The sequence below is a fragment of the Fusarium musae genome, chromosome 7 (assembly GCF_019915245.1).
Source record: "Fusarium musae strain F31 chromosome 7, whole genome shotgun sequence".
Classification (NCBI taxonomy): domain Eukaryota; kingdom Fungi; phylum Ascomycota; class Sordariomycetes; order Hypocreales; family Nectriaceae; genus Fusarium; species Fusarium musae.
In genome coordinates, this window is record NC_058393.1 from 3,088,718 (window position 1) to 3,114,371 (window position 25,654).

The 25,654-nt window shown below is 48.7% G+C and overlaps 8 protein-coding genes across 8 annotated transcripts; 3 read left to right on the plus strand and 5 right to left on the minus strand.

The window, feature by feature from the left end:
• Positions 1-6,357: 6,357 nt before the first annotated feature.
• Positions 6,358-8,169, minus strand: J7337_010135 (uncharacterized protein; the record flags this gene model as incomplete). The annotated part of the gene is made up of 5 exons (XM_044827721.1): positions 6,358-6,492; positions 6,554-6,874; positions 6,939-7,172; positions 7,244-7,307; positions 7,382-8,169. 5 exons carry the CDS (start codon positions 8,167-8,169, stop codon positions 6,358-6,360), a joined length of 1,542 nt encoding a protein of 513 aa, XP_044678315.1.
• A 1,815-nt stretch (positions 8,170-9,984) lies between these two features.
• On the plus strand, positions 9,985-11,102 carry J7337_010136 (uncharacterized protein; the record flags this gene model as incomplete). Its single annotated transcript, XM_044827722.1, has 4 exons — positions 9,985-10,207; positions 10,269-10,362; positions 10,420-10,811; positions 10,864-11,102. The coding sequence occupies 4 exons, from the start codon at positions 9,985-9,987 to the stop codon at positions 11,100-11,102; spliced, it is 948 nt and encodes a 315-aa protein (XP_044678316.1).
• A 2,121-nt stretch (positions 11,103-13,223) lies between these two features.
• Positions 13,224-14,343, minus strand: J7337_010137 (uncharacterized protein; the record flags this gene model as incomplete). The annotated part of the gene is made up of 2 exons (XM_044827723.1): positions 13,224-13,375; positions 13,428-14,343. 2 exons carry the CDS (start codon positions 14,341-14,343, stop codon positions 13,224-13,226), a joined length of 1,068 nt encoding a protein of 355 aa, XP_044678317.1.
• Positions 14,344-16,598: 2,255 nt separating this feature from the next.
• On the minus strand, positions 16,599-16,943 carry J7337_010138 (uncharacterized protein; the record flags this gene model as incomplete). The annotated part of the gene is made up of 2 exons (XM_044827724.1): positions 16,599-16,845; positions 16,900-16,943. The coding sequence occupies 2 exons, from the start codon at positions 16,941-16,943 to the stop codon at positions 16,599-16,601; spliced, it is 291 nt and encodes a 96-aa protein (XP_044678318.1).
• An 856-nt stretch (positions 16,944-17,799) lies between these two features.
• J7337_010139 (uncharacterized protein) lies at positions 17,800-18,630 on the plus strand (the record flags this gene model as incomplete). Its single annotated transcript, XM_044827725.1, has 2 exons — positions 17,800-17,947; positions 17,999-18,630. 2 exons carry the CDS (start codon positions 17,800-17,802, stop codon positions 18,628-18,630), a joined length of 780 nt encoding a protein of 259 aa, XP_044678319.1.
• Positions 18,631-21,170: 2,540 nt separating this feature from the next.
• On the minus strand, positions 21,171-21,655 carry J7337_010140 (uncharacterized protein; the record flags this gene model as incomplete). The annotated part of the gene is made up of 2 exons (XM_044827726.1): positions 21,171-21,453; positions 21,510-21,655. The coding sequence occupies 2 exons, from the start codon at positions 21,653-21,655 to the stop codon at positions 21,171-21,173; spliced, it is 429 nt and encodes a 142-aa protein (XP_044678320.1).
• Positions 21,656-22,099: 444 nt separating this feature from the next.
• Positions 22,100-23,260, plus strand: J7337_010141 (uncharacterized protein; the record flags this gene model as incomplete). The annotated part of the gene is made up of 1 exon (XM_044827727.1): positions 22,100-23,260. One exon carries the CDS (start codon positions 22,100-22,102, stop codon positions 23,258-23,260), a length of 1,161 nt encoding a protein of 386 aa, XP_044678321.1.
• A 328-nt stretch (positions 23,261-23,588) lies between these two features.
• Positions 23,589-24,587, minus strand: J7337_010142 (uncharacterized protein; the record flags this gene model as incomplete). The annotated part of the gene is made up of 1 exon (XM_044827728.1): positions 23,589-24,587. The coding sequence occupies one exon, from the start codon at positions 24,585-24,587 to the stop codon at positions 23,589-23,591; it is 999 nt and encodes a 332-aa protein (XP_044678322.1).
• Between the last annotated feature and the right edge of the window lie 1,067 nt (positions 24,588-25,654).

Below are 25,654 nucleotides of genomic sequence, written 5' to 3' on the forward strand. Positions count from 1 at the left end.
GATATAAACAGTGATCTTGATGCCTGCTGTTGATTGTCGTCACTGATTGACAGCATGTGGGCATGGACATTGATTAGGCGCCAAGCCCCTGGCGGAGGATATTGTGAATGATGCTCGAGTATCGAGCTACGAGGATATGACATCTCAGCACTTGCAGTGAACAGCAAGTCCTATGACGTTCCGGCAGGGGAACGCGCTTGGATGCCGTGAAGAGCATCCGTATCCAATAATAAATGTCGGCCCTGACCGGCCAACTAGGTGATAACTGTCAGTGACAAAGAACGCGTACTGCGGTATAAAAGCCCGATCGATCACTGGGTTTCCGACATTTCCACAAACCCAAGTCCCCACAAGATCCAAGAAAACTCCAACAACTATACTAAAACAAGAACACCATGTCAACCAAAGCCGAGATCCAATACCAGATAACCTGTCTCGGATACGAGAAGGAGAGGCTGGAAAGCGAAACAAAGGCTGCGAACGATTATACACAGCACATAACGCAGAAGAAGTTGGAACAGCAGGCAATAGTCTACGGGCCCTACGAACAAGACAGAAAAGACGCGGCCCAGAAGGAATATGACTATTATTGTGGAATTTTGCTTGATCTCCTTGATAAAGCATCAGAGCGACTAGATAGAATGCAGGAGCTGAGGGATAGAGAGAGAACGCTTTCTATGCAGTTACGGTTAGCACGATAGGTGACTACTTGCAGAAAATAAACAGAGGCTCCCGGGATTCCTGTATAACCTGAGAATTCAAGGTTGTTGAGAGAATGAAGTCGTGCAATATCAGAGAGACATTGATCATCAGTCAATCAATATTGGTCATCACATAGCTAACTCAATGATGCTTTGGCTTGATGCTATACCCACTGGAGCGAAGAGCTAGATGGGAAGCAGGTAATATCTGGTGGGTACACCGAAGCGACGGCGCCCTGGCACGAATGACCAATAATCATGATGCCAGCCGCTGTTTGTGTTTGTGGGCAGAATTAGCCGTCAAGTTCTTGGGGATCGTGATTACTGAAAGGAGGAAGCGAGCTAGGCTTTGGTGGAGAGGAATTTGAGGACAACATCCTGTGGTTCCGCAGTCCGTGAGGGGCATAAATATCTAAGGCACAGAGCGGCAATACATTACCCGCGATTAACTGGAGGAGATTAAGGCTCTCAATCAGGGAGATTAAGGTAGTTTGATATCTATATCTAGTAATTGAGGTACTGAAGCAAAGATGGAACGAAACTGTAACCACTTTGGTAGCGTATGTAACAGAACTTGATATCGCGATACCTTCTAATAAGATCCAATAGTGAGGTCTAAGGTACAAGTGTGAGGCGCGTGATGTGAGCCATCAGCTGAGGGGACTATCAACTCCAAATAACACTCTTATAAGAGTCAATCCGGGCAGTATAGAGGTCTAAGGTACAAGTGAAATAATCGCGGGGTAATAACAACCAGGCTGCAGGTGTGACGTGGCAGACGCACCTCCAAGAATACAGGTCATCAACGCTAATGCGAGTCAGACACCATTATATAATCCTACAATACTTGATTGCTCCTCCAATTCCCCTCTTTTCAGCACTTCAGCAATACGTTTCGCGGTAGAACTCTTATAACTGCCAGTAGAAATGGACAAAAGCCAATATGTGTACTCTGCCTTGAATGGGGATAACAATATCCGGTTACTTCGCCTACTGCCAAGTCCAGACCCATCAACTCGACTCCAGGGTCAGCTATTCGAGCATCCTTTGGCCCAAGGCATGCAGACAATGCACCTGTACGAGGCCTTGTCCTACACTTGGGGTACCTCTCAAAACAAAAAGTCAATTATAATCGATGATCAAGAACTCCCCATTACCGCCAACTGCCATAGTGCCCTTCTACAGCTACGAGATAGCTTTTTTGAACGGGTCTTATGGGTAGATGCGATCTGTATCGACCAGAGCAACATAATCGAGCGAGGAAAACAAGTCAGAATCATGGCAGAGGTTTATTGCAAAGCCCGACAAGTCATAGTTTGGCTTGGAGAAGCAACACCTGATAGTGAAGTGGCCATGCAGAAGATCAGCAAGGTTGCTGAGGGACATTATATCCCGGCCGAAGAAGACAAAATTATCCCTGAATCGATTGCTGCATTGCTCAAAAGACCATGGTTTCGAAGAGTTTGGGTAATATTTAAAACACTATTTGCAAGGCAGTGACTGATACAAAAGAAAAATAGGTACTTCAGGAAGTGGCCGCCGCGCAACATGTCCTTCTAGTCTGTGGCACGTCCCAGATTGATGGCTATGCTTTCTGTCTTGGACTTGCGCCGTACATGGATGCCTGTGAGGGGTTCGAATTTGTTTCCTCCGTCGAATACCTGATCAGAGGATCCATCTTTCGTCCCAAGTATAATAAGACAGATTCAGGTCTAATTACTTTAGGCATACGGTCTCTTGGCGAACTTATGGACATGTATCATGCCCATGAGGCTACTGAGCCACTCGACAAGGTTTTTGCCCTGCTTGGAATGAGCACTGACGGATTATCGACATCAGAGCTCAGGCCGAACTATAACATCTCTTGGGACGTCCTCTTCTTCAAACTCATCACTTTCCTTCTCGGGTCCAAAGTCTCAGTGAAGATATCCAACGGTAATAAGGCAGCTGTGATTAGCGGTCTGGGAACTATTGTTGGCAAAGTTACTTCAGTGGGACCGAGGAGCAATCGCAACCGGGACTTTCAAGTGACTATGGAATATACGAAACCTTACCAAACTCTCTCGCCTCGGATCGACCGAGACCTTCATGCCGGCGTCAAAAGAGCAAGGGAAGGCGATATTCTATGCTTACTAGAGGGTGCTTCAAATCCTATGCTAATCAGGCAGGAGGGAAATTGCTTTTCAGTAATTATGATATCGGTCCCGCCAACTCCCATAGAGATAAGACTACTTCAGACATCGAAATTACATAAGCTAGTTATTACCTGGAACTTGGAGGACTCGCTAAAAATGGCAAATGACATTCATCTCAGAACATGGCTCGACACGGCGACTTTGGCATACGGCGAGCCACATCCTGAACATGTTGTCAAGAACAGCCATATGTTGATGCTTTCGGCACATGTCCTGTTGGTAGGAGCCAGTATGTTCGAGGCTGCCATCGACCTATTCCAGAAAGCAGTTGAGGGCTATAATCATCATCTCGCGACGGACGATACGAACAGAATCAAATGTTTGGTCGCGATGGCAGTAGCTTATGGCTCCTTGCAGAGATGGCATGAGGCAAACAGAATCTGGGAATCTATCATACGCACGTGTTATGCCTCAAGCTACCGCCTTACGCAGACGACTGACTTCTTGGATTATCTTCTACCCATTGTTCAACAAGATGAGAACGACTACGATAGAAAGAAATGGCAAGCAGTTCGTGATGCAATAAATGCGGAACGACCCCAAACACCCCGACAGAAAAACCGCGTCCCGGACTTGGTAGACTATCTCGATTCTCCAATTATGAACATCTTGATTGATCAACAACCATATCCTTGGCCAGTCGTGAGAAAGCAGACGGCTGCTCCCGGAACCGAGATTAGCAGAGAGACGGTGGTGAGAGTGTTCCTTGATCGGCTAAGCGACGTGGAAATTACCGAACAGGTTTTCATTGCTGCAGCAAGTAATTTCTCGCACGGCCAGAAATTAATGGATATCATGCTTGATCGACAGGGCCAGGATGTGGAAATTACAAAAGCTGTTCTCAGATCGGCAGCGGTCAATAGCCGCAGCAAGAAAACTCTTATATCTTCACTTTTGGGACCTCAAGATATTGAAGTGTACTCGGAAATCGGCTCCGACGACGTCTGGGAGGCACTATCATCACTCATGTTAGGTTCCGAACCAACTAACGCGAAGTTGGATGTACTGTACCTGGCCAAACTCTACTCAACGACGGATGACACCACACTCCTGCGAACGTTGTATTCAGCTACGGACCCTCTCATCATACCCTATTTGCGGCGGGGGCTGTACCAATTTGCATGGGATGAGCAAAGATTCGGGCACTTAGACGAGCTTGTTCAAATGCTTCCATCAGCGGTGGAAGATGTCATCGCGACGATTACTAACGCACTTCTGTCAAATGACAAGCATACGGTTCACAGAGCAATCGAAATCGCTCGTCGCCAAAGGCTTGATACAACGAAGACAGATATGGTAAGTGAGGAAGTCGTCAATGGTTGTTCCAAAGTTATCGAAACCCGAAGTCCAGCGAAGTTGCTACAGTTCTTGGATTGTCTTGATGAACTCGGCATCTCATTTAGCTGTCAAGGCGAAGCTGAGTCTCCCCCTACCCAATCAGCGATACTTCCAGCAACAGTATCCAAAGACCCTCGGTTTCTCAAACTTCTTATTGAGAAAAAGGTTGTATCCCCGCGTATGCGACCTTTCACAGTATCCTCGCATTGTTGGTCGAATTTCGGTGTCAAGGATCAAGGTGTCCGCGAAGAAAGATGCCCTCCCATCGGGATGCCCGATTGGCCGCTATACTGTGCGATAATTCTCGCTGTTGACTCGGAATTCATACATTTCCTTTGCATCTCGGGTGCCCGTGTCGACCAAGACCATTCTAGTGCCAGTCCAGGGGGAAGAGAAGGCTCGATAATCAGCCGGCTAGAACATATCACAGCCTTTGATGATTTCAAGGGCCAGTTTCAGAATTTGACAAGGTTATGTCGTAACATGGCAGGCGCACAATTGGATGCTAATTATAAGGACTGGGATCTTTCAAAGGTTACTGATTTCCATGTTTCATGGGAAAATTCATTTGAACAGGCATGGAGGTCAATGGATAATGTGCTTCAATGGACTAATAGTGATAGGTGGCTGGATAACTATGATAAGCTCCCAGAGAGACTGAAAGATGAAGGGATGTGGAATATATGGCGTAATGAAATCCTAGAGATACTAAAGTCTTTTTAGAAATTGTATTATGCTCTTCTGGAAGTTATTATCTGCTTTCTACTAATCTGCTTTATATAAGTTAGTTATAGCTATCTAAAGGAAAGTGCAGTATATTACTTTATCTTATATAATTACTTAACAAATACGAGAGATATCTATATTAATCCGATTCATGTCCTGAATTTCACATCAGATAAAAAATCGTACTAGGCCAAAGGGAGACGTTTTTGATCCTATCTTCTCGACCAGCGCCACTTACGACATGGTTCTAACTTGAGGTCTAGCGTGGGCGCTTATTTGCAGCTCGATCCCCTTTATTGCTTTCAACCCGATTCACTTCTTAAGCCCAAGTCTTCCATGTCTAATGGAGTCGCCATCAGACATCGTCCTCTCGACACCCGGGTACTACGGGCCCGGGTCCATAGTGGCCTGGTACTGCATCGCAGCAGCCACAGCTATATCCTGGATATGGAACCCCGCCCATCGCTTCCAACCAACCTCGGATTTCATGGCGGCTATCTTGTATCCGTTCATCGCAATGATACACTTCGCTATACAGTTATGGAACTTCCCTTCCGATAAGACGCAGTATCTCAGGGCCAACCTTATGCATATCCTCATTGGAAATGGAGACGAGGGCCCTGTCTCTGCCAAATATGATTATCAGTACAAGAACCAAGTGCTTTTCGACAAGCCAGGTCCCGACATGTTCGAAGTTTTCCCACGTGTCGTCACTATCGATGCTGCTTTTCGAATCAACGATAATTGCTTTTGGCTCTGCTTGATTGCGCTTGGATTTCTCTTAATTGAGAGAAGGAAAGGCTGGACAGAACAACAGCTCAAGGGTTTCAACCGCGTTGAAAAATGCCTTGTTGCTGGCGTTGTACTGTCTTTAATGAACGGGATATTTCTACTCATTACTTGTGGCGATTCCCGAGCCTTTTGGATCCCTTTAGAGTCTACTCTCTTCAGATTCATGGCGGTAACCATGGGCATGTGCCCAGTTATGGTGGCATTCTTCATATATCTGCCACTAGAGACTGGAGATATTTCGTTCTCGGGGATACTGCCTGAAACAAAATCCATGAAACACTTTCCTGTGGAGCTCACTGTGAACCTGTTTCATCGGATCCGTAAAATTCGGCTGCTACATTTCGGGCTTGGTATCCTCTATCTTGTCTTCATTGGTATCTTGACTTGGGGCACAGTGAAAACCTTAAGAGTGGCATATCCCACTCAGCTGTTCATTCCAGCCGTCGGTATTTCGATTTTTGAGATGGAGCAAGTAGCGAGCTTGTTTGGGGGTATGGTCGTCTTGTTTTATAACATCCACTCAATTTACTACCCGCATTAGAGGTCGTTGATTTATATACCCATAGGACAATAAGCAATCATAAATCTCGTCTCCCGAATTCAATTTACTCCGATAATTGTTCCATGTCTTCTGCCGCTGTAGCACGCACCTTGAGCCCAAAATCGCGAAACAAGGCATAGCTCTCGGATCGCATCGGACTCAGAGGTTCTGTAAGTTGAAAGTCAAATGCGCGTAACAACTGTACCACCATAAGTCAGCAAGAATCACAAACAAGGGATAAACCCTGTGGGGAAGCAAACCTCAAAGTACACTTTTTGCAGCTCCATAAACGCCAATGGTTTTCCGGCACACATCCATCGGCCATGACCAAAGTTCATCTCAACGTTGCGGCGCATCTCAGCGAGATCGGAGGCTGAAAGGCCGATGAAACGCTCTGGTCGGAAAACATCGGCGTCTGGGCCAAAGAGGGCTTTTGAACCTAGAATAGCCGAGAAGTTGATGGCGATGGATGTGCCACCGGGGATGAAGTACCCGTTTATGGTGTCTCCTCCAGCTGGCACCTCTTTGGCTTGCTGTCCTGTTGTCACTGGGCGCATGCGAAGGCCTTCATAAATGACTGCCTGGTAACGGAGAGTCAAGTGTCAATCTTATTGTATGGGGTGAACTATACACGAATGGACTTACTTGTAGATAAGGCAACTCGCGTGCTTGAGCAGCAGTAATTGGATTGGACGCTCTTCCATCACGTATAGCATCTCGAATTTCTTCCTTGAGCTTACGGTAAACGCGGGGAGATGACATGAGGTAGAAGAGGGTCATCCGGATTGCGGATGCTGTGGTGTCTGAACCTGCGACAAACATGAAGAGTGTCTCAGATTGGGCGTTACCTTCTGATAGCCCGTGGACTTTGAAAGAGCTCTGATAAGAAGAGATATCAATCACCGTTCAAAAAATATGTCAGATAAGGAAGGTAGGATGCTCTGACGTACTAGCATATCTGTCTTTTCTGTTTGATCTTGACTGTAACGCTGGCGGACATTATCATTCGTAACCCTAAGCGCGATAGGTTAGTCTAAAGACTTTAATTTCCAGCGAAATACCCGACGATCGAACCGAGTGTGACTTACTTCATCAGTGGGCCAATTCCGTGATCATCAGTCTCGCGTGGCCCAAAGTACTTAAGGAATGTGGTTGAGTACATGATGGCTCGGATCCACGGAACATCACTCGTCAGCGCCATCAAAGGCATGTGCTCATCCAACCCTTCATAGAATCTATACGGATCCGAGTCAGAAGTGCAGCAACCAAACTCTGTGCCAAGCGCCACTTTGGAAATGACATCAAGGGTGAAGTACGACAAGACGTTGAGGAGTGGCAGTGTACGAAAGACACCAGCCGCAGGCTCTGAGAGATATCGGCGGCGAATCAAGGATATGAGGTTATTGACCTGCTGATCGACAGCGCCCTCGAGATTAGGCGTGTCACGACCACTATACGCGGGCGCAAGCCTTGCTTTCGCACGATCATGCTGTCGTGGATCTCTCACCGCAAACATAGTCTCGTGATACGGATTGAAACGCACGCCATCAACCCAAGAGGACTTGCCATAAGAGCTCTTTGTCGCCGACATGCGTTTGACAAGCTCAACATCTGAAGTGAGCAGAACCTCTGGCCCGATTCTGACGAGTGAGCCGTATTTCTCGTCGAGAGCGACGAATACGTGATGCTGTTTGCCACTGTAGGCAGTCCGGCCGATCCATATGTAGCTGAGTCCTGCGAACCAGGGGCCTGGGACGTGGCGGAGGCGATACCATGCGAGAAAGGTTGTGATGAACCACCATGATGATAGTAAGCAGAAGGCCGCTATGCCGATGCCACTGGAAGTTGAGAAATCTGATACATAAGAGAAGGCCATCGCTATCAATTGTGCTGTGCGTTCCTGTTGAATGGTGACTTGGGGCGTGGAGCTGAGAAAGGATGGAGGATTGAGCTGCATCACAATTGGGTTTCTGACATATTAATACACACAAATCAGGCTGTGAGTCTACAGTCTCTCTCTTGCAGATCAAACGCAGCTTGTATCAACAGTTCCGTTGCTTTGTATTTAGCCGGTTGGTAGTAAAGGCCAGCCATATCTACCTTTCCAGCCTCGCGCATATGCAGTTGCTTTGTCACGCTTATGCATTGCATTGCAGATTGGCATAAATACGACCGTATTCAACAGCCAAGAGCCAATGATTGACCTCTCGTTTATCATATACGTTCGCGAGCGTATCACTTGACTTTTTGTCCCTTCTGGGTCTGCAGGTAAGAAAGTCACATGCTTTGCATGCATATCTCAACGTCATACATCCCGGAGTAAAACCCGGAAAAGAACTTCCTGGTCGGAGTTCCTGAAGCTAATTCGACGTAGAAGGCCTCAAAATGGAATACTGCAGCTTGAGATGCAATATGCTGTACTTGAAGCATTGGAAGCGGATTTCTATAATCACTGCGCTCAGTTTGCTTCCTGTCTGGTTCCAAACTGGGATGTTGAGGTACTAGGATGTCTTTAAGAGGAAGACTCTCTATATATCCTGGTGAATATCAGTGACCAATGGTTGTATGCTGATGCAAAGGTTCGCATATTCTTGACCAAGTGTGGCAAATGATCATCCTGTTATTTGACTCTCAAGATAACGTTATCCGTAGGCAGTAAATATTCAACTGGCAAATCAACCCCACCAATCAAAGCCCCTAGCATCGTGTGTCGGATGTTCTCTGCGTACCTTGCTGTATATTGCCTCATTTCGACAGATATGCGCATATTGGTAGATGCTAAGGGCACTCTCGATCGAGGACCAGAGAGTCGGCCCGGGCTATCATGGCATGAGGTAAACATTCTAGAAATGCTCGGCTGAGTTTTACGGACTACTGAGGTAGTACTTTCGACGAATTGTTCCTCTCCAAAAAGTGATTCAAGTTCCGAGGCGGACATCTCCATCTGAAGTGCTACGCTCGTTGTGAGTCCCGCAGGTTGCGTACAAACCGCGGTCGTCTCTGCCATTACTACCCATGCATTGAGAGAACGCTGTGGCCTTGTGGTTCGGAGGTTTTGTCATGCAGGACTTACTACACGAGCCCTAATTTAACATCACGCACGGTGAGCCCAGGCTTGGCCCATACAAACCCGTGAGCCAAAATAGCTGAAACATCGCCGTGGGTCCGGGAACTTTTCGCTAGAGGTTACTACTTTAACAATATCAAACTTCAAAGTGCTAGTTGGAAGGATTTAAAGTTGATGTGATAAAGCGACCTAGTAAAGACTGCCTTGAGTACAGAAGGTTAGAATGATAGGTTGGGTAGGGCTGATAAAATTAAGCTTGACCTCTACAGACAGAACTTCGTCTTGACAGCCTGCACTTTTAACACTCTCCATAAATTGTCACTGAGAAGGTGGATCCTCGATGCTGATCGTCGGGGGATTTCTAAAGATAGTAAGCCCTGAATGGAGTCTAATGGACAGCAACTCGGAACTAAACGAAGTGCCATAGCGTATCCCTCGTATTCACTACGACTAGCAAGGGAGTTTGCCGATCAGCACGGAGGAGCCTACAAAGGCAGGATACAGATATATAACTATTACAATCCAAATGTCGATATGTTAATTACCTCTTGTAAGCCACTGAACTTTTCGAATCTTCGGAGTTTTAAACCTATCCTGTCGTTCATTCAGTTGCCTCTCGCCAAAATGCGCTTTTTCTCTCTTACCTTTCCCGCTGTTTGCGCGGCTGCAGCAGTCTCCAAGTGCGAAAACCCTACCAAGCGTATTGAATGGCGCGAGCTTGATGATGCAGCCCGCCAACAGTACACCGACGCCGTTCTGTGCCTCTCAACCAAGCCATCCCGTCTCGGGTTGAACACCACTCTTTACGACGACTTTCCCTACGTTCACGCTCATTTGGACAAGCAGAGTAAGTAAAAGTCCCCCGCTCGCGATTGCAAAACAATGTGCTGACAGTATATGGCGTCCAGTCCACGCCGTTGCTTCGTTTCTCCCCTGGCACCGATACTTTGTGCATGTCTATGAGGGTGCCCTCAAGGAATGTGGCTATGAAGGAGCTATGCCGTGGGTTTCTCCTCCCAACAGAATGGCCGCGATGAACTTCCTAACATGAATGTCTAGGTACTGGGACTGGTCCCTCGACGCCGACGACACGCCCAAGTCCACCATCTGGGATCCCAAGACTGGCTTCGGCGGCAACGGCAGCCCCAACAAGACCGAGTCTATCTACGATGGGCGTGCTGTTAGAAAGTGTCTCGACGACGGACCTTTCAAGGACCTCTTTCCTGCCTACCTGACCACTGAGTACGATCCCCATTGTCTGGCGCGAGATTGGAACGATGGAAGTGAAAATGTTGGGAATATGTTGTCGGAGAACTATAACAAAGAGGCAGTTGCAAAAGTTCAGGCGGTCAAGGACTATGATCACTATCGTCAGAAGTTGGAGGCTGGTCCTCACGGTGCTATCCATAGTGCGATTGGTGGTGATATGATTCCCAACACGTCCCCCAACGGTACGTCCCGTCTCCATACTCTCGTTCAGAAAGATCATGGCTAACATATCAGATCCCATCTTCTTTCTTCATCACACCCAGATCGATCGACTCTGGTATCTCTGGCAGCAGGAGAGCCCCAAGGCTCGCAGCATGGAGTTCGCTGGCTACAAGACTCAGGATCAGTTCGACGGAACCAAGCCTCCTCCTGCTTCCCTCGAGGATACACTCCTCATGAATGGCTTGGCGGATGACTTGAAGGTCAAGGATTTGATGATCACTCAGAGCTCACTTCTCTGCTATTACTACTAGTAGCAGAATTGGAAGCTCGGCGTGAAGGGCTCGTCAGATTCCTGCCTGGACTTGCTATATTAGTTTCGACCCACGCGATGAGCTTCAGATCTTACCTGGGGATTGATGGAGTTGTATTTGCACTGAAAGTTATCTGTTGTCTCGCAGTGTTGTCAATTATCGGAAATTGTATGCTCCATGCATCATGAGTAAGTTAGGTTCTGTCTGCCGGAATAAGCTCTCAGCCACAAGCCAAGCCTCAACTGCAAATAACACGAGTAAGAGAAGTGTGCAGACGTCGCAAATTACCAGTGTCAGTAGAAGGTATTCGCTTCTGGTGAGCTTAAGAGCTTGTATCAGCATGGAGAATGACGATAATTAGAATTCCAGGATATCGGAAACTGCTGTGAGTAACAAACGTCGAGAAAAGGATTGGGTTACGGCTCACCGCACACTGAAGTCTGATGAACAGCGTGGAACGATGGGGCGAGATAATGCTTGGCACACCGGCGGTTGGGAAACAACTCAGTGACATTCACGTTGGAAAGGCACCGATGCCCAGCAACGCTATAAGAACCAAGTTCAATTTACCTATCTTAACCCTCTGGTTCGCTCTCTGCGGTTTCCAAAGCTGTCTAATAACAATGGTCCTACAGACATGGGAGGTGCGTGATGTGGTCCATCAGCTGCGGAGTCTATCAACTCAAAACACCACTCTTACCAATCAGTCCGGGCCTTAGTCCGTATAATAACTGAACTAGGCACATGATACCTACTCAAACAGTGGCCATTCAACCTCCTCCCCTTTTCTCTACGGTACTTCGTTGACCTAGTAAAGTCAGTAACATATCTTTTCAGGATGGAGTTTGTGTATCTACTTACATCCATCGGCTAGAGGAGGTATTGGATGGCCTCGGCTCAGATCAATAACAGCTTCAGCAATTTCCCTAAGCTCTTCACTTGTCCTCTGACGTTTGCATGGAGGCTCAGCGTCTGCATCACCCGGTCGTGCACTCTCTGGACTAGAGTTCCGTAGTGTAAGCGTGTCAGGAGAAGATCCAGTGTCAGTCAAGGTGCTCCAAAGGCCAGGTGGAGTGCTATTCGAATCTCCATGGTGTGATGGATCACCAAGAATGGCTGGATCTTGAGCAGTGGGTTGCGGTGCCTGAGAAGAGGGCACGGCGTTCGTAACCGGAGAAGTCAAGCGGATAACTTCTCCATGGTGCGGCTGCACACGCTGTTCCTCTCGGCTTGGCTGTCCACGTTGAACAGAAAATCCCCAATATCCACTCGAGGGCCTAGCATTGTGGATTTCGCAAGGCCTATCAGGAGTTGCCTCATACATTGATGTATTCCTTCCTGTGGATGTATGTCTCCCGTGTTCACCGTACATACTACTCGGTGGCTCTAATTGCAGAGACATTCCATGCGGGGCCGGATGCGCACTTCCAGCTGCAGCCCGGTGTGGATCTTGGGTCGGGTATGACCTTCCCAGGGCCTCGCCGTACTGTCCAGAATGCCGATACTGGTACTGACCCTGATGCCTGGCGTCTCTGGGACGAGAGTCTTGATGCGGGAGGGGAGTTCCAGGGGGATATCCGCCTCGTGTAGAGTACCTGTTTCCCGAAGTCTCATACTCATTCCCATTCCTGCCTACCCATGAGGGTTCCCGATAGGTGGAGTTGTCTGGAATGGTTGGTCGATACGGACTTCTAGGTGGAGGTACAGTTGGATATCCACCATGTGTAGGGTTCCCATTTCTCAAAGTCCCACGTCCATGCCCGTCATACTGAGAACGTGGCTGATTCTCGCCGTAGGTTGCCCTGGTAATCCCATAGTCTTCGGTGGGAGGAAACGTTCTCATCGAAGGTAGCGGCGTTGGTGGTGGGCTCGGAGGGGTATAGGCGGGCGAACGACTTCCCGTACTGGACTTTTCGGTTCCGTCACCGTTGGGTCTCATGAGTAGCCTGGTCAGTTGTGGCGTATCAGTTGAAGAAGTCTGTGCCGACGGACCTTGGACCGGTCTGCCAGCAGGATCGTGATGCCCCCTCGGCGGTTCATGATCAGGATACCCCTGGTCGTGATAACGTGATGGTGGTACATAACCATGCTCAGACCGAGGGCGCTTGGCGGGTGTGCAACTCAAGGTAGGTACCGGACATGCAGCCCTTTCGTGGCACTTAGGTGGGTGACCACGGTCTGGTAGTCTGTGTCTTCGTGGAGTCTCATTGCTGGAACCTGGGTGAGATAGTATGCGGGAAAGTGGAGCTTTCCCGCAAGATTGACTCGCATGCCTATCGTCAGTAGACTTTGGATCAGGAGCTGGACGTTGAGATTGGCTTGAACCTTCATGGCGATGTTGGCTTGAGGGTCCACCGTTCTGATCATTCGCGTATCCCTGGTTCTGTGATGCTTGTGGCATTCGTGGGTGACCTAGGGAAGGTGGAGGAGGTAGCTGATGGCGTTGGGCCGCTTCGAGATGCCTGTTCTCAGGTCGACGGCTTATCTCCGACAATAGCTCAGCCATGCTACGAACAACCAAGACACGCGTGCCCTGAACCTTCATTTCCATGGAATTCTGCTTTGGCATGTACAATATGGGCTCCGCCTCAGCATTAATAATACCAGCAATGTCCTTCTCTACCGAACACCCAACGATGACAGCATTTTTCGGAGATACTCCGCAAGCATCCAAAGCCCTTTTGAACACCCTGAGGTCTGGCTTGCGCATCACCGGATCTTTCGTAATGATATTGGCATCAACGTACTGCCAGAAGTTGAGATCTTTCACGGCATCCCACTCAAGATCATCGTCGGCAACAACAATCGCATAATCGAGACTCTTCAGCTGCGCAAGGGTTTCAGACGCTCCGGCGACTTCAAACCGGTTGCGGTTGAATTCAGTTCCAAACTCTCTGCCGATGAGGTACGTGTCACTCCGCGACGGCGGTTCGAGGTTGAGCTCCCGAAACATCATCTCAACTTTATCCACCGGACCTTGTGTAGGATGACAGCCTAGTGCTGAGAGCTGGGAGTGGATGTGGTTTAGATACGCAGCGGCCATGCCATCATGATAGGCTCTCTTCAGTTCATCCATAGATTTGTCTCGAAGGTCTGGGATGAGTTGCTTGAATCTTATCAGACCGCGTTCGGTCGCAAAGTCGCGGTTGAAGAGGGTGTCGAGGGTGAAGAAGATGGCCTTGCCGCCTCGGAGATCGGGTTCCAGCTTATCTGGAGGAGGCAGCTCTGTGTTGGTAGACATGGTCTCCTTGCTTGAGCTTGGCTGGGAGGACACTTTGTAACGAGAACCTGTTGAAGAACTCTTTAGAGGATTTGGGAGGAGAAAAAGGCCCTGCTTTTATAGAGAGGCACTCGAAGTGAGGCAGGAAAAAGGGTTTTTTTATTAAAAGATAAATGCATTATGGGTTTGTTTTGTTTATTCGCGCAAAAGGATATGTTCCTACAGAGCGCTCTAGGTAAGATATAAATACATCATAGGCTTGCTTTGTTTATGCGCGCAAAAAGCCATATTCTCACTATGCGCTTGAGATGATAGATGCTTGCAGGCGTTAAAGACTTAGACTTTCATAATTCAATATCGACTTGAACTCTGTCGTCGCGTCCGCTAAGAGATCGATGAATTATACTTTTTAGAGCAGAGCTGAACCGGTGCGCTGTCCATATTGTCTTGAAAAAGTTGAACTTAATAGCAACTTTCCAGTGTGCTGGCTGGATACGTCTCGTCGACATCTCGTAAGCTTCGACTATTAGTCTAGCCAACACATGCTTGACGATGTAAGTTTGCTTCCACCTTGATTGAGGTCATATCTGCCTCCGATTGCAATCTAATTCCCTTTCGCGCCTGCTTTCTCATCACGCTGTCGTGATATTTAAATTTGTTATCTGGAAAAACACCCGTGATATACATAACGCAAACAGCATGACATAGACTTTCAGAAGCGCAGATAGGAGCGCGAGATATGATTGGTGATGCGAAAATGAGCTGTCAGGTCTGCCACAGCCAAATAATCGCGCCATAAACAGACTTCAGGCAGCACACCACATGGCACAATAATATCGGGACCGCGCCCCGGCCCAAGTGTGCAGGGTAAGAAGATTTGTTGTCCACGAACAAAGTGGTTACGGTGCCCACCGTGTCAGACTCTGAGTACTTTGGCTGATGGTAGAAACTGCACATCTCCATGGGGGTCAAGTTTTGTCTCTACTTGGTCAGACTCTATTGATGCTGCACTTTCCGCCTTTTTGGTGCTCGAAGGGCTTGCCCTGCTAGTTCATTCGACTGGAATGTGTTTGCCTGCTGATATGAACGTATAATACGGCGGAGAAAATTGTCGCATGTCCCTCTGCTGACGAGATTAAACTCACATATGTGTAGCATGCTGGCTCAAACCAATTGGCGGAGAGACAGTTTCGCAGTCGCTCCATCAACTGGCACGAACTAATGGTCGTAGACTCTGAAACTCGAGCCACCAATCTGACGAACACTCAGACTGGAATCTGTTTCGGGGGTCTGGTAGCCGATTGCAACCCCAAGGTTACCACTGACCAGATTGATCGACATGCTCATTTCGGTAATGGTGATATCGCATAATCGTCGGGTCATCTATTCCCGCAGCTCAACATGTATGATATGATAGATAAAAATAACCGACACTGGGTATCCACGTATCCACTGCACCTTGGCCATCAAGGCTCTGCTAAGGTATTAAGGTCATGATTCGGTTGGCGGCTTATCGAGCACGTGGGCTGTCGACGGCCACGTCTCTTGCAGGAGCCATGTCACGGTACCATCACAAACAAGGTTCAGGTTTATAGAGTTTCCCGCCAAATATGCATGATTTTGATAAGCTTGATGGTATTTAACTAGCAAAGTTTGTGCGAAATGCGCGAAACTTCGAATCTGGAAGTCTGTTCATCTCAACGCCACGATGAACCAATCAGCGCTGACCGTTAATGTGCGCACACATGTCCCTGCAAAGTTTAAACTACCATTCTTCAAACACGATTCGTGGAAATACTACTGATGACTCGTCCTAGATAATCAGGGACCACCAACTAATGCACCACGAACCGTGCCCTATCTCGGTCCCTAACACGTTTCATGATCAGCGCGAGTCATGTCTCATCTGTCAAACTGCGGGACCCTTGCATTTATCCTTGGGATTACAGGGCAAAGAGTAAATGCCGGGTTGTCACGAATGCCGTTGTCCGAGGAATACGAACTTCTTGATTGGTACTGACTTATCACCACTGCTACTCTAATTCTGCACTGTCCTTCAGGGTCCTTTTAACAACAAGGCCCTCCCATACTAGTTCGCCTCTGCTCCCTGCGCTCCACATTTCTTCTCACAGTAGTAGGTGAACTGGGATTCATCGTCAGTTGCAATTCAACATAACCCCAGTGACTTGGTCCGGGGATAGTGTGCTACGTTACTCACCTCGTCACCGCCAATATGCCAGCCATTAGATCCACAGACAAGACCATCCTACTCCATGTTAGCACCTCATTCCATCAAGACATTTGCAACTGGGGTTACCCACAAATTTACAATCAGGGCACTTGTCCCACTGGTTGTTACCAGTGTTGCGGTTCTTGTAGTAGGCGCAGGCGCAGTTGGTGGCGTCGGGGAGAATCTCATAGTTGACTTTCCAGTTGTAGCTGGGGCTCCATGATGTTCCTCCGATGGGGTCGTAGCGACGGTTGGTGACGCAGACAGCTTGGCTGTGGAGCTTTGCTGAAGCGCTGTTGAGACTTTGTTAGTTGTGGGATATTTGGGGAGGGTTTGGAGATTCGTACAGAGTTGCGAGGGCGAGGAGAGAGGTAATGCTGAGGAACTGCATTGTGATGATGGAGATAGAACCTAGAAGATTTGAGAAAGGAAGAAGGGAGACAAGAATGTGATGCTGGATGATATGCGCTTCAACAACGGGATCGGGAGTGCTTATATGTTCAACATCACGGCTAAAACTCGAGGACGACTCCGATGACGGAAGCTCCAATCCTTTGCTGCCAACTCATGACCCAGGCATCATCTGACTGTTATCTGAAGCTATACCCCTTTTTTGGACCTGACCTGCCAATTTCGTACTCGAGTCATTCTATACGACAGATAACCAGGATACATCATCTCACCAAGTCCTATCGCTCTCCCACGAGGTCCGGCAGTTGCCTCGCAATCAGAACTCATAGACGAAGACACCATGAGTAAAGTGGTGATAGCAATGGCCTTGCAAGATGTCTGACCAGTAATAAATTCATCCGTATCCCGGACCGACACATTAACCTTGTTGTCTTGATCATCGGTGTCAGTTGGACCCGTCGACTAGTGAGCCACCTTCCTAATGCACCAGAAGCTCGGGTCTTACCGAGACTTGGTCTGAGTGAATCCACAACCACCGATACGTTGAGCTTCTGTAAACTGACGATCTTCATAGCCGCGCAAATAGCTTCATGTTGAGTAACTTGAGAGATTACGAGGGAGTTTCCGGAATCGGATGAGAAGCAACTGCCGATGTTGTGGTGATGAGTGAATTATCGAGGGCTTTCATAGGAGAGATACTTTGAGAAGTTGAGCTTCCAGTTGGGTGTTTCAGGTATAAAGAGCTGAGCTGCTCCTGGCAACAGAAAGCTTTCATCCTTCACCCAACACCCTTTTTCCAACTCCTCAACAACCTCTTTTATCTAGAGTCTTCGAAGATGATTGCCCCTCAGTTCATCCTTCTCAGCCTGGCCGCTGTCGCCAGCGCTGCTCCCTTCATGACAGAGCGCGACCTCAACTCCACCATCTGGACCCCCGACCACGTCCTCAAGCAAGATGAAGTCATCCTCTACGGTGAAGGTCGCAGTAAGTCACTCCCTCCCTCTTCAGATCTCATCACCATTTAACATACCCAAGTGGAGGTCGTTCACGTCAGCGTCTATGAGAAACTTCTCGAGTCAGAGGGCATCAACCCCAACACTCCCGAAATCGATCACGACTGGCTCAAAGCCGGCTCCAAGGCTGTCGCACCCCGCGATCTAAAGGAACGTCAGTCCTGCGGTGCCACAACCTCCTACGTAACCGACCGCACCCAGCGCTTCGTCGACTGGGACGTGCAAATGTCCCCCGTCGTGATCGGCGCCGGCAGCGGCATCGACGTCAGCGTTGCTTCGTCCTTCAGCATCTCCAACAGCGTATCCGTCAGTGCAGGTCTCGATCTGACGGCTGTCAAGGACCGTCTCGGCGCTAACTTTGGTATTAACTACTCTCGTACTTGGACTACTCAGGCCACCGTCACTGTCCGCGGTACCGTGCGCGCTGGTGAAACTGGTGTTGTTATCACTCGGCCTTGGACTAACCGTCGTTATGGACGTGCGTTTAGGGGATGTGTTGGGTCTATGCAGCAGACTGGTACGTGGATGGCTGACGCGCATGAGGAGGGGTCTTATGAGGGTGTTAGATGGGTTGCTGGTGCTATTACCATGTGCATCAAGAGACAGAGCGGCATTCCTCTTTCTCGATGCAACGGCGGTGGAGACTTCCGATAAATTGCTGTCGATGGGTCTAGAGCCCGACCTGGGATCTTGCGTGGCTTGACGGGCGGGGAGGGAATGTCAACGGGTATAACGCGGAAACCTGGCCATGTGGTGACCATTGATGCAACATTGGGGACGTTGAATATCCTTGGTTGAACAGTATTGCCTCAGAATCTTCTTGGCGGATGAGAGCTTTATAGCTTGTTGGTACCAGTTGGTAATGCAGGTAGCTTGAATATACAACCAATAAGCTGAAATGTACCTATCTTTCATGATTCGCGACTTGCTTATGAAGTGAGTGGTCTCATTTTTCATCCCCCTCTCTCACCTGGAATATACAAACAAGCCAGGTAGTATCTGCATCAGTATCTGGCCCACGTTCCTGAGGACAAGAGGCTATTTTAATCTGCTTCGTCGAAGCATCCATGATGCGGGGAAAATGGACACTAAAGGCAATGGACCGTGAAGCGCGGTCTGTGCGGGCAAGCCTAGCCTCGGAGCGATGAAGCTGAGATGGTGAAGCATACCTTCTCAACTCCTCTGCTGTCATGTGGGACTGAGAAGAACGTCAAGAGTCTAGTTTATTTTCTAGCCTGGCGACCCTAACCCAGGAAGCATATTCCGCTGCGAGCTTGTTTTGTTGAAAGGCGAGTGCTTGCTAACAATGCCCAAAGACTTTTAGATACTAGAGCCTTTAGATATTAGCTTGGATCTTTTGTAAGGCTGGCTATAACAAAACCTAGATTTTTGTTGTGAAAAGAATTGAATGTTGAGCAAGACAGCTGGGCATGAGATGGAGAAATCTTGCAATGTGGGGAAATAAACTCTAAAGGCAGCTTCAGTATGGGGTATGGGGTTCCAACTATGCCTCCAAGAGTCTAAGCATAATCTAGCGTAAACTCTATTACCTGCCGTAGACATTTGCCGCCCTTCCGAGCCGAGGAGGGTTTTCGATTTATGTCACTTGACTGTCAATGGTTGATATTAAGCCGATATGCCGATGGAATATATTAAGCCAATATGCTGCAAGCCCACATCCTGTGAACTCACGCGAGATAACTGCGGTGGGGACCAACATATCACGTAGCGATGAAGTCAGCTACCATCCCAACACTATCTCTTGTAGAGAAGCTGGGTCTTGGGGTAAAGATACTTCTTCGTAAGTTATCCCTTCACACTACCGTTTCGTTGGCCTGCGTGGTTGACTCACAGATTCAAAGTACCCGGAACCATCGTGGGCATTCTCATTAGAGGCCTGCCACTTGCCATCAAATACAAAGTCCCGTTGAATCTCTGGTTTAGCTGCATGGTCGGACGCATCCTCCTCGGTAACTTCAACCCACGCCAGATCCAATTCCTCTCAACGCCAACGATAGATGCCTACACAGCCTGGATCAAAAAGCAGCGAGACCAGGGTCGTCACTCTCGTCTAAGCATCGACATTGAGCCGCTTACTGGCACTGAAGCTTCCATATTATGGATCGGCAATCGCAAGAAGGCATCTAAATTCGTACTCTTCTTGCATGGCGGCGGATACGTTGCGCCCCCTCTACCGGGCCACTTCACTTGGTGCTGGGAGACGTACGTCAACGGTGGACCTGGGACGGAAAAAGAGGTTGCTGTTGCGTTTTTACAGTACACTCTGGCTCCAGGTGCAAAATATCCCGATCAACTCCGTCAAGCTTCCGCCGCTCTGGACCATGTACTTCAAAGCGGCGTGAACCCAAGTGATCTGATAGTCGGTGGTGACTCGGCTGGAGGGAATTTGGCAGCTCAACTCGCTTACCACCTCCTACATCCGAACCCAGCTGTCCCAGAAGTCAAGCTTGAAAGACCATTAGCAGGAATGTTCTTAGTTTCTCCATGGCTAAGCGACCGAACAGACACGGCTTCCTTCAAAAGCTACGGCAATGTCGACATGCTTTCTGCAGGCTTGCTCCAACACACGTCCATACACTCATTCAGCAGTGAAAATCTGAAACCAAAAGTCAACCAAGCTCACCCCGCTCTCCCCATGGATGGAAATTTATCATGGTTGAGCGATCTCCCAACGATCACGAAAGCACTCTACGTTACCGTTGGAGCACGCGAGGTCTTTTGTGATGCAGTCGTCGAATTTGGGAAAGCTGCTCAGGAGAAATGTCGGTCGATTCCTGTAGTGCTTGAAGTTGGTGAGCGTGAGTGTCATGACTTTATACTGATTGAGAACCAAGCGGAGGTGATAGGGGATGCTACGGAGAGGATGAGGAAATGGGCGTCGAGGATATTAGTGGACTAGTGGTATTGGGCCAGAGAATCATTGGATTTTAGTGGATGGAAAGGATAATGTTCACACGGCAACAAAGTAACAGCACGGACAAGACTTGAAGAGGAGCTTTGGTGGTTTTGGTACAGGTTTAGCAATATCAGACATGGCAGCAGTTGGTATATTCTACGCGGAGAGCCCGTTTCAGAGAAATACCATTTGATGGCTTGCTACTCCACGCAGCTGAAGCCTATGGACCATTTTAGTTCAACAACATTGATCTCCGCTCTTCTCCATAAGTCACAGTTTAAGTAGATGCCTTCATCACCTCTGTCAGTTCAGCCAGCATCTTCTGCCCATCAACAACCTTGATGCTAGCAATGAGCAACGTAGAAGACATGCTACCGACGCCAGTCTCTTTGTTCGAGTCGGTAAAGCGAAGATACTGGGAGACACAGCCAGCACCGGAGCCATCGGGTGCATCCCAAGATTGGAGCTCTTTGGTTTCGTGGATGGTCGTTTTATTATCGACACGGAATTTGGCGATGATATCTGTGAATGATTGTCGGGTGAAATGATCATGGTTGATTCTGAGTTGCGCGATTAGTTTTGTTTATGATGAGACTTGCTTTGGAGCTTCACTTACCTGGCTGTAAAGTCTTCTGCTATGCACTCTTTGATGGTGTTTGCTGAGATTTCATCGTCTGGCTGGACGAAGATTCGGGCGTAGAGATCTTGCATCCAGCTCCCTAGGGCAGAAACGGGAAGGGTAGATTCGAGATTGCTGGCCATGGTGGGTGGGTAGCAGGTTCGTAGGAGCTTTGGGAGGTTGAATAATGTTGTGAGATGGAGGGGGAACAGTCGATCGAAGGCTTCATCAGCATTTATTTATACCCAGGCCATGATAGACATTGTCTATATAAGTCGGGAGTGGATCCACACAAGGTTTGAATCTAGCGTGCGGAACTCCGCATCTTAGTCAAGCTGGCCCGGAATGGTCGGGCTCAGCGCTGAGCGGCTTATTTTCCAGTGGCTACTATCTGGAGCACCATTTTTCTACTCCTGAACAACACTAGCCAGGATTAACACAGAGTTTTCTAATTTCATCCCTCAGGCATGGTTTCATCCAGACAAAAGTCATGCTCGGCCTGTGTCCGGGGTAAGAGGCGGTGCGACCTTGGATTTCCGCAGTGCGGACGCTGTCTTGCGAGGCGGCGCACCTGTGTGTATGCTTGGATGTCGCCCGACGACGAGCAAGAGACATCGGGAATCTCTGATGTGACTGTTTGGAATGATCAAGCCGACACTACCGAAACATCTCGACCCTACCATGAGTCGCGTACGCCAGAAGTGGACCATGATATTTCGCTGTTTCCAACTCCCACTACCATTCCGCCTCCTCTCGTGCCACTCATAGATGAAATCACCGGCCGCGGAAAAACGATATCATTGTTCACACCAGATCCTTGTATTTCACAGACGCTCTACGCAGGGGTGATCGGTGATACCACCTTGCAACCGTCGCAGGTGTCCCGCAATAGACCTGTCTATATAAACAATACCTTGAAGGAGCGTGCAGAGTATGAGGCAAGTCGACTGGCTCATCAGGTCAAGACCTTTGCAGAATCAGGGCAAACATGCTTCATCCACTGCTCTCAAACCGGCACCTCTACTGCACTACGCGATGCTTTCGCTGCTTGCTCCATCTACGCAGCACGCAACTCAGCGAATGCATCTCTTGTGGCATCCGAGATTTCGCGACAAGCGGAACTACTCTTGCAAGCTACAAACACGGCAATCGCTCTATGTCCTCCGAGCTCTCCGTGGACTCTGAGTCTTGACCTCCTACCCTCGGTCCAAGCCATGCTGGTATACCAGTGTATGCGGCTCTTCTCAGGTGACGACTCGCAAGAAGGACAAGCTGTTCAGGACGCCAAGTCGCTTTCCAGATGGGTTGATATCTTGCAAGCACAACCTCCCTCCAGCAATTCAAAGTCTGACCAATCGTGGAAAGATTGGGTCCGAGCAGAGAGCATCCAGCGAACCATGATCTTTGCAGATCTTGTCGAGAGCATTTACACATTTCTCAAATTCGGCTGGTACCAACCCAGTCTAAGGCTCGCTGAGCTAGGCTTCACAGGCCGCGCGAGCATATGGGACGCAAGGTCGCTGGCAGAGTGGCAACAAGCAATCGAGCTGAGGAGCTGGCTAAGAGTGGAGATGTCAAAGTTTGGTGATAGTGTCAAGGGGGCTTCTTTGGATGAGCTCGATGAAATGGGGATAATGATCTTGGTCAGCTATGAGGGTTTTGAGGTGTTGAAGAAGTGGGCTGGTGAAGATAAGAAGCTCATTGAGAGATGGGGTTTAAGCTCGGGAGGTAATAATCCTTTTGCATAATTCTATAAGTCTAGATATTAGACCTGCAACTTTGACTGCAATACTAATACAGCAGCTGCGTTTAGAACAGGCTCGCGAGCTGTGTTACTATGTACCCTATATGATGGCACTGAAGCCAGTATACATAAAATGGAGATTTGAATTGCCCCAGCAACTAGTTCTGAGTTGGCCTATCTAATATCTACCCCTTCCATTCAATCTTTCTCTTTCGACCACAACTTTCTTACATCAGGACGTCAAATGTGCTGTTTGCAGTAGTGACTTGTGGCTGAGGCTTATCTCGGCAAACAGAACTTAGTCACAGGAAGAAACATACAACCTGTCATAACTACTCCTCATCCTCCAATCCAACCAACTTGTTCGAGTCCTTCCACAGTCGCTCCGCCTGCTCAACGTCATACGCGTGTGGGGCATACCCAGGCCCAACGATCTTATCGTCCCCAGCAACAGACGCCTTAGCAATATCGCAATCAACGAGGTACTTGCCACCATCATGCTTCCAAGCTTCACCGACAGCCGCCCAAACTGTAGTGGCAGCACCTTGCTCCACGCTCTTCATCATAGGATAGATGTGCTCCATACCCTTGAAGGCGTCGGGGGGCATATGTCTGGTAAGTCCTGTGGTGATGATACCAGGGTGGACGCTAGTCGCGTGCAGGTGCTGTGCGCCGTAGCGGCGCTCGATCTCGTTGGCCATGTAGATATTTGCCGTTTTGGACTGAGCATAAGCGACCTTAGGTTCGTAGCCTCCGTGCTCAAAGGCGTAGTTATCAGAGTCATTGATGCCGCCGATGTTATGGGCGGAAGACGAGAGCACCACAACGCGAGAAGGTAGGTCAGGCGAGGCAGCAGCAAGGAGTGCAGGCTTGAGAAGCTGGAAGAAGAGGAAATGAGATAGATGATTGGTGCCGAACTGAAGCTCATGACCATCCTCAGTAAAGCGAAGGTCGGGAATAGCCATGATACCAGCATTGGCAATGAGACAATGGACCTTGGAGGTCTTCTCCAGAATACCTGCAGCTGCAGCGCGCACAGATGCAAGAGACCCCTGATCCATCTGGAACAGTTCCATGCGGGAGGGGTCAAAGATGCCATCTAGGGCAGTCATGGCCTTGTCGAGGTCTCGGGCTGTGAGGTAAAGAGTTGCTCCTGTGGCAGCAATGGCGCGGACAGTTTCGATGCCGATACCAGAAGATACGCCTGTGATGGTGAAGATTTGGCCCTGGCGCTTTTCCTCGAGACCTTCGTCTTTGATGATCTGGAGGGCTGTTGGGCGAGCGTCGCCTGGGCCTTTGGTGTCGGCGTGGACGGCGGTGTAGCGAGACATGATTGAATGTAGATGTGAAGAAGAGAGCTGGAAAGCTTTCAATAGTAGAGGTTCTCGAGTTGTTGTGGTTGATGAGAAACAAATGCTCAGTGTTGTTGAGATGAGGGCTCTTATATCATAGCTCTTAGTTTAAGCATATGATGTAGTTTTTATAATTGATCACTGTTATACGGCACTACATTGAAGAGAATCATTTACAAATCACCAGGTAGTATGGAGTTAAATCTTTGCACACAGCATTATCTCCGTGTACCGAAGGTGAAGCCTGAGAAACATAGATCGTGATTATTCAGTATCGAACTGTAGGGTGAGCTGGTGTACCTGGCTGATGACATTCCTGCCTTTCTAGGTCTAGCTTGTCCGACCTACAATCTAAGTCCGAAGGTGGAGCTGATGACAGATTATCCTTATCCAGTTTAGCTTGCGGGACTTGGGTGCTCCTCTAGCGCAGACGGAGAATTCCTCAGCTCGCCCAAGGAAGTTGGTCGCCGATTTCATCTCTTTACCATATCTCAAAGTCGGTAATTCACATCCCATGGATCCAAGAGATAACTACTCCGCGATTGCCGAAGCGAATAAGCAGCGAAGAAAGTTGCAGAACCGGAAGAACCAGAGAGCCCGTCGTGAGTTAACCCTGGTTAGATGGCTGGAAGCGCTTATTAATGGTTTTAGGACAACGAATTAAGGGTAAAGACTTTGAGATAGATCAGGTGTTGAGTTCGTTTGAGGTTAGGCGCTGGCGGGTCGATGAGGTTGATGATGACTCTTCCCAAGACAAAGACATAGACTCAACTGCCGTGTCAACAAACGATCATGCGTCTCATACACTTCCCTGCACTACCCAGAGTGCCGTTGCTTTTCAACCACCACCCACAGATCATACCGATCATATCATGACCATGCACTCAACCCCCCAGCCCACTAACATCACCTTCCCTCTCCCCTCAGACCAACTCCTCCACCTCATCCAATTCAACGTCTACCGCGCCTTCATCTCCATCAAACGCACCATAAACACAATATCACTAGACCCAACAACCTGTCCCGTCTTTGGTCCTTGCCTAGAC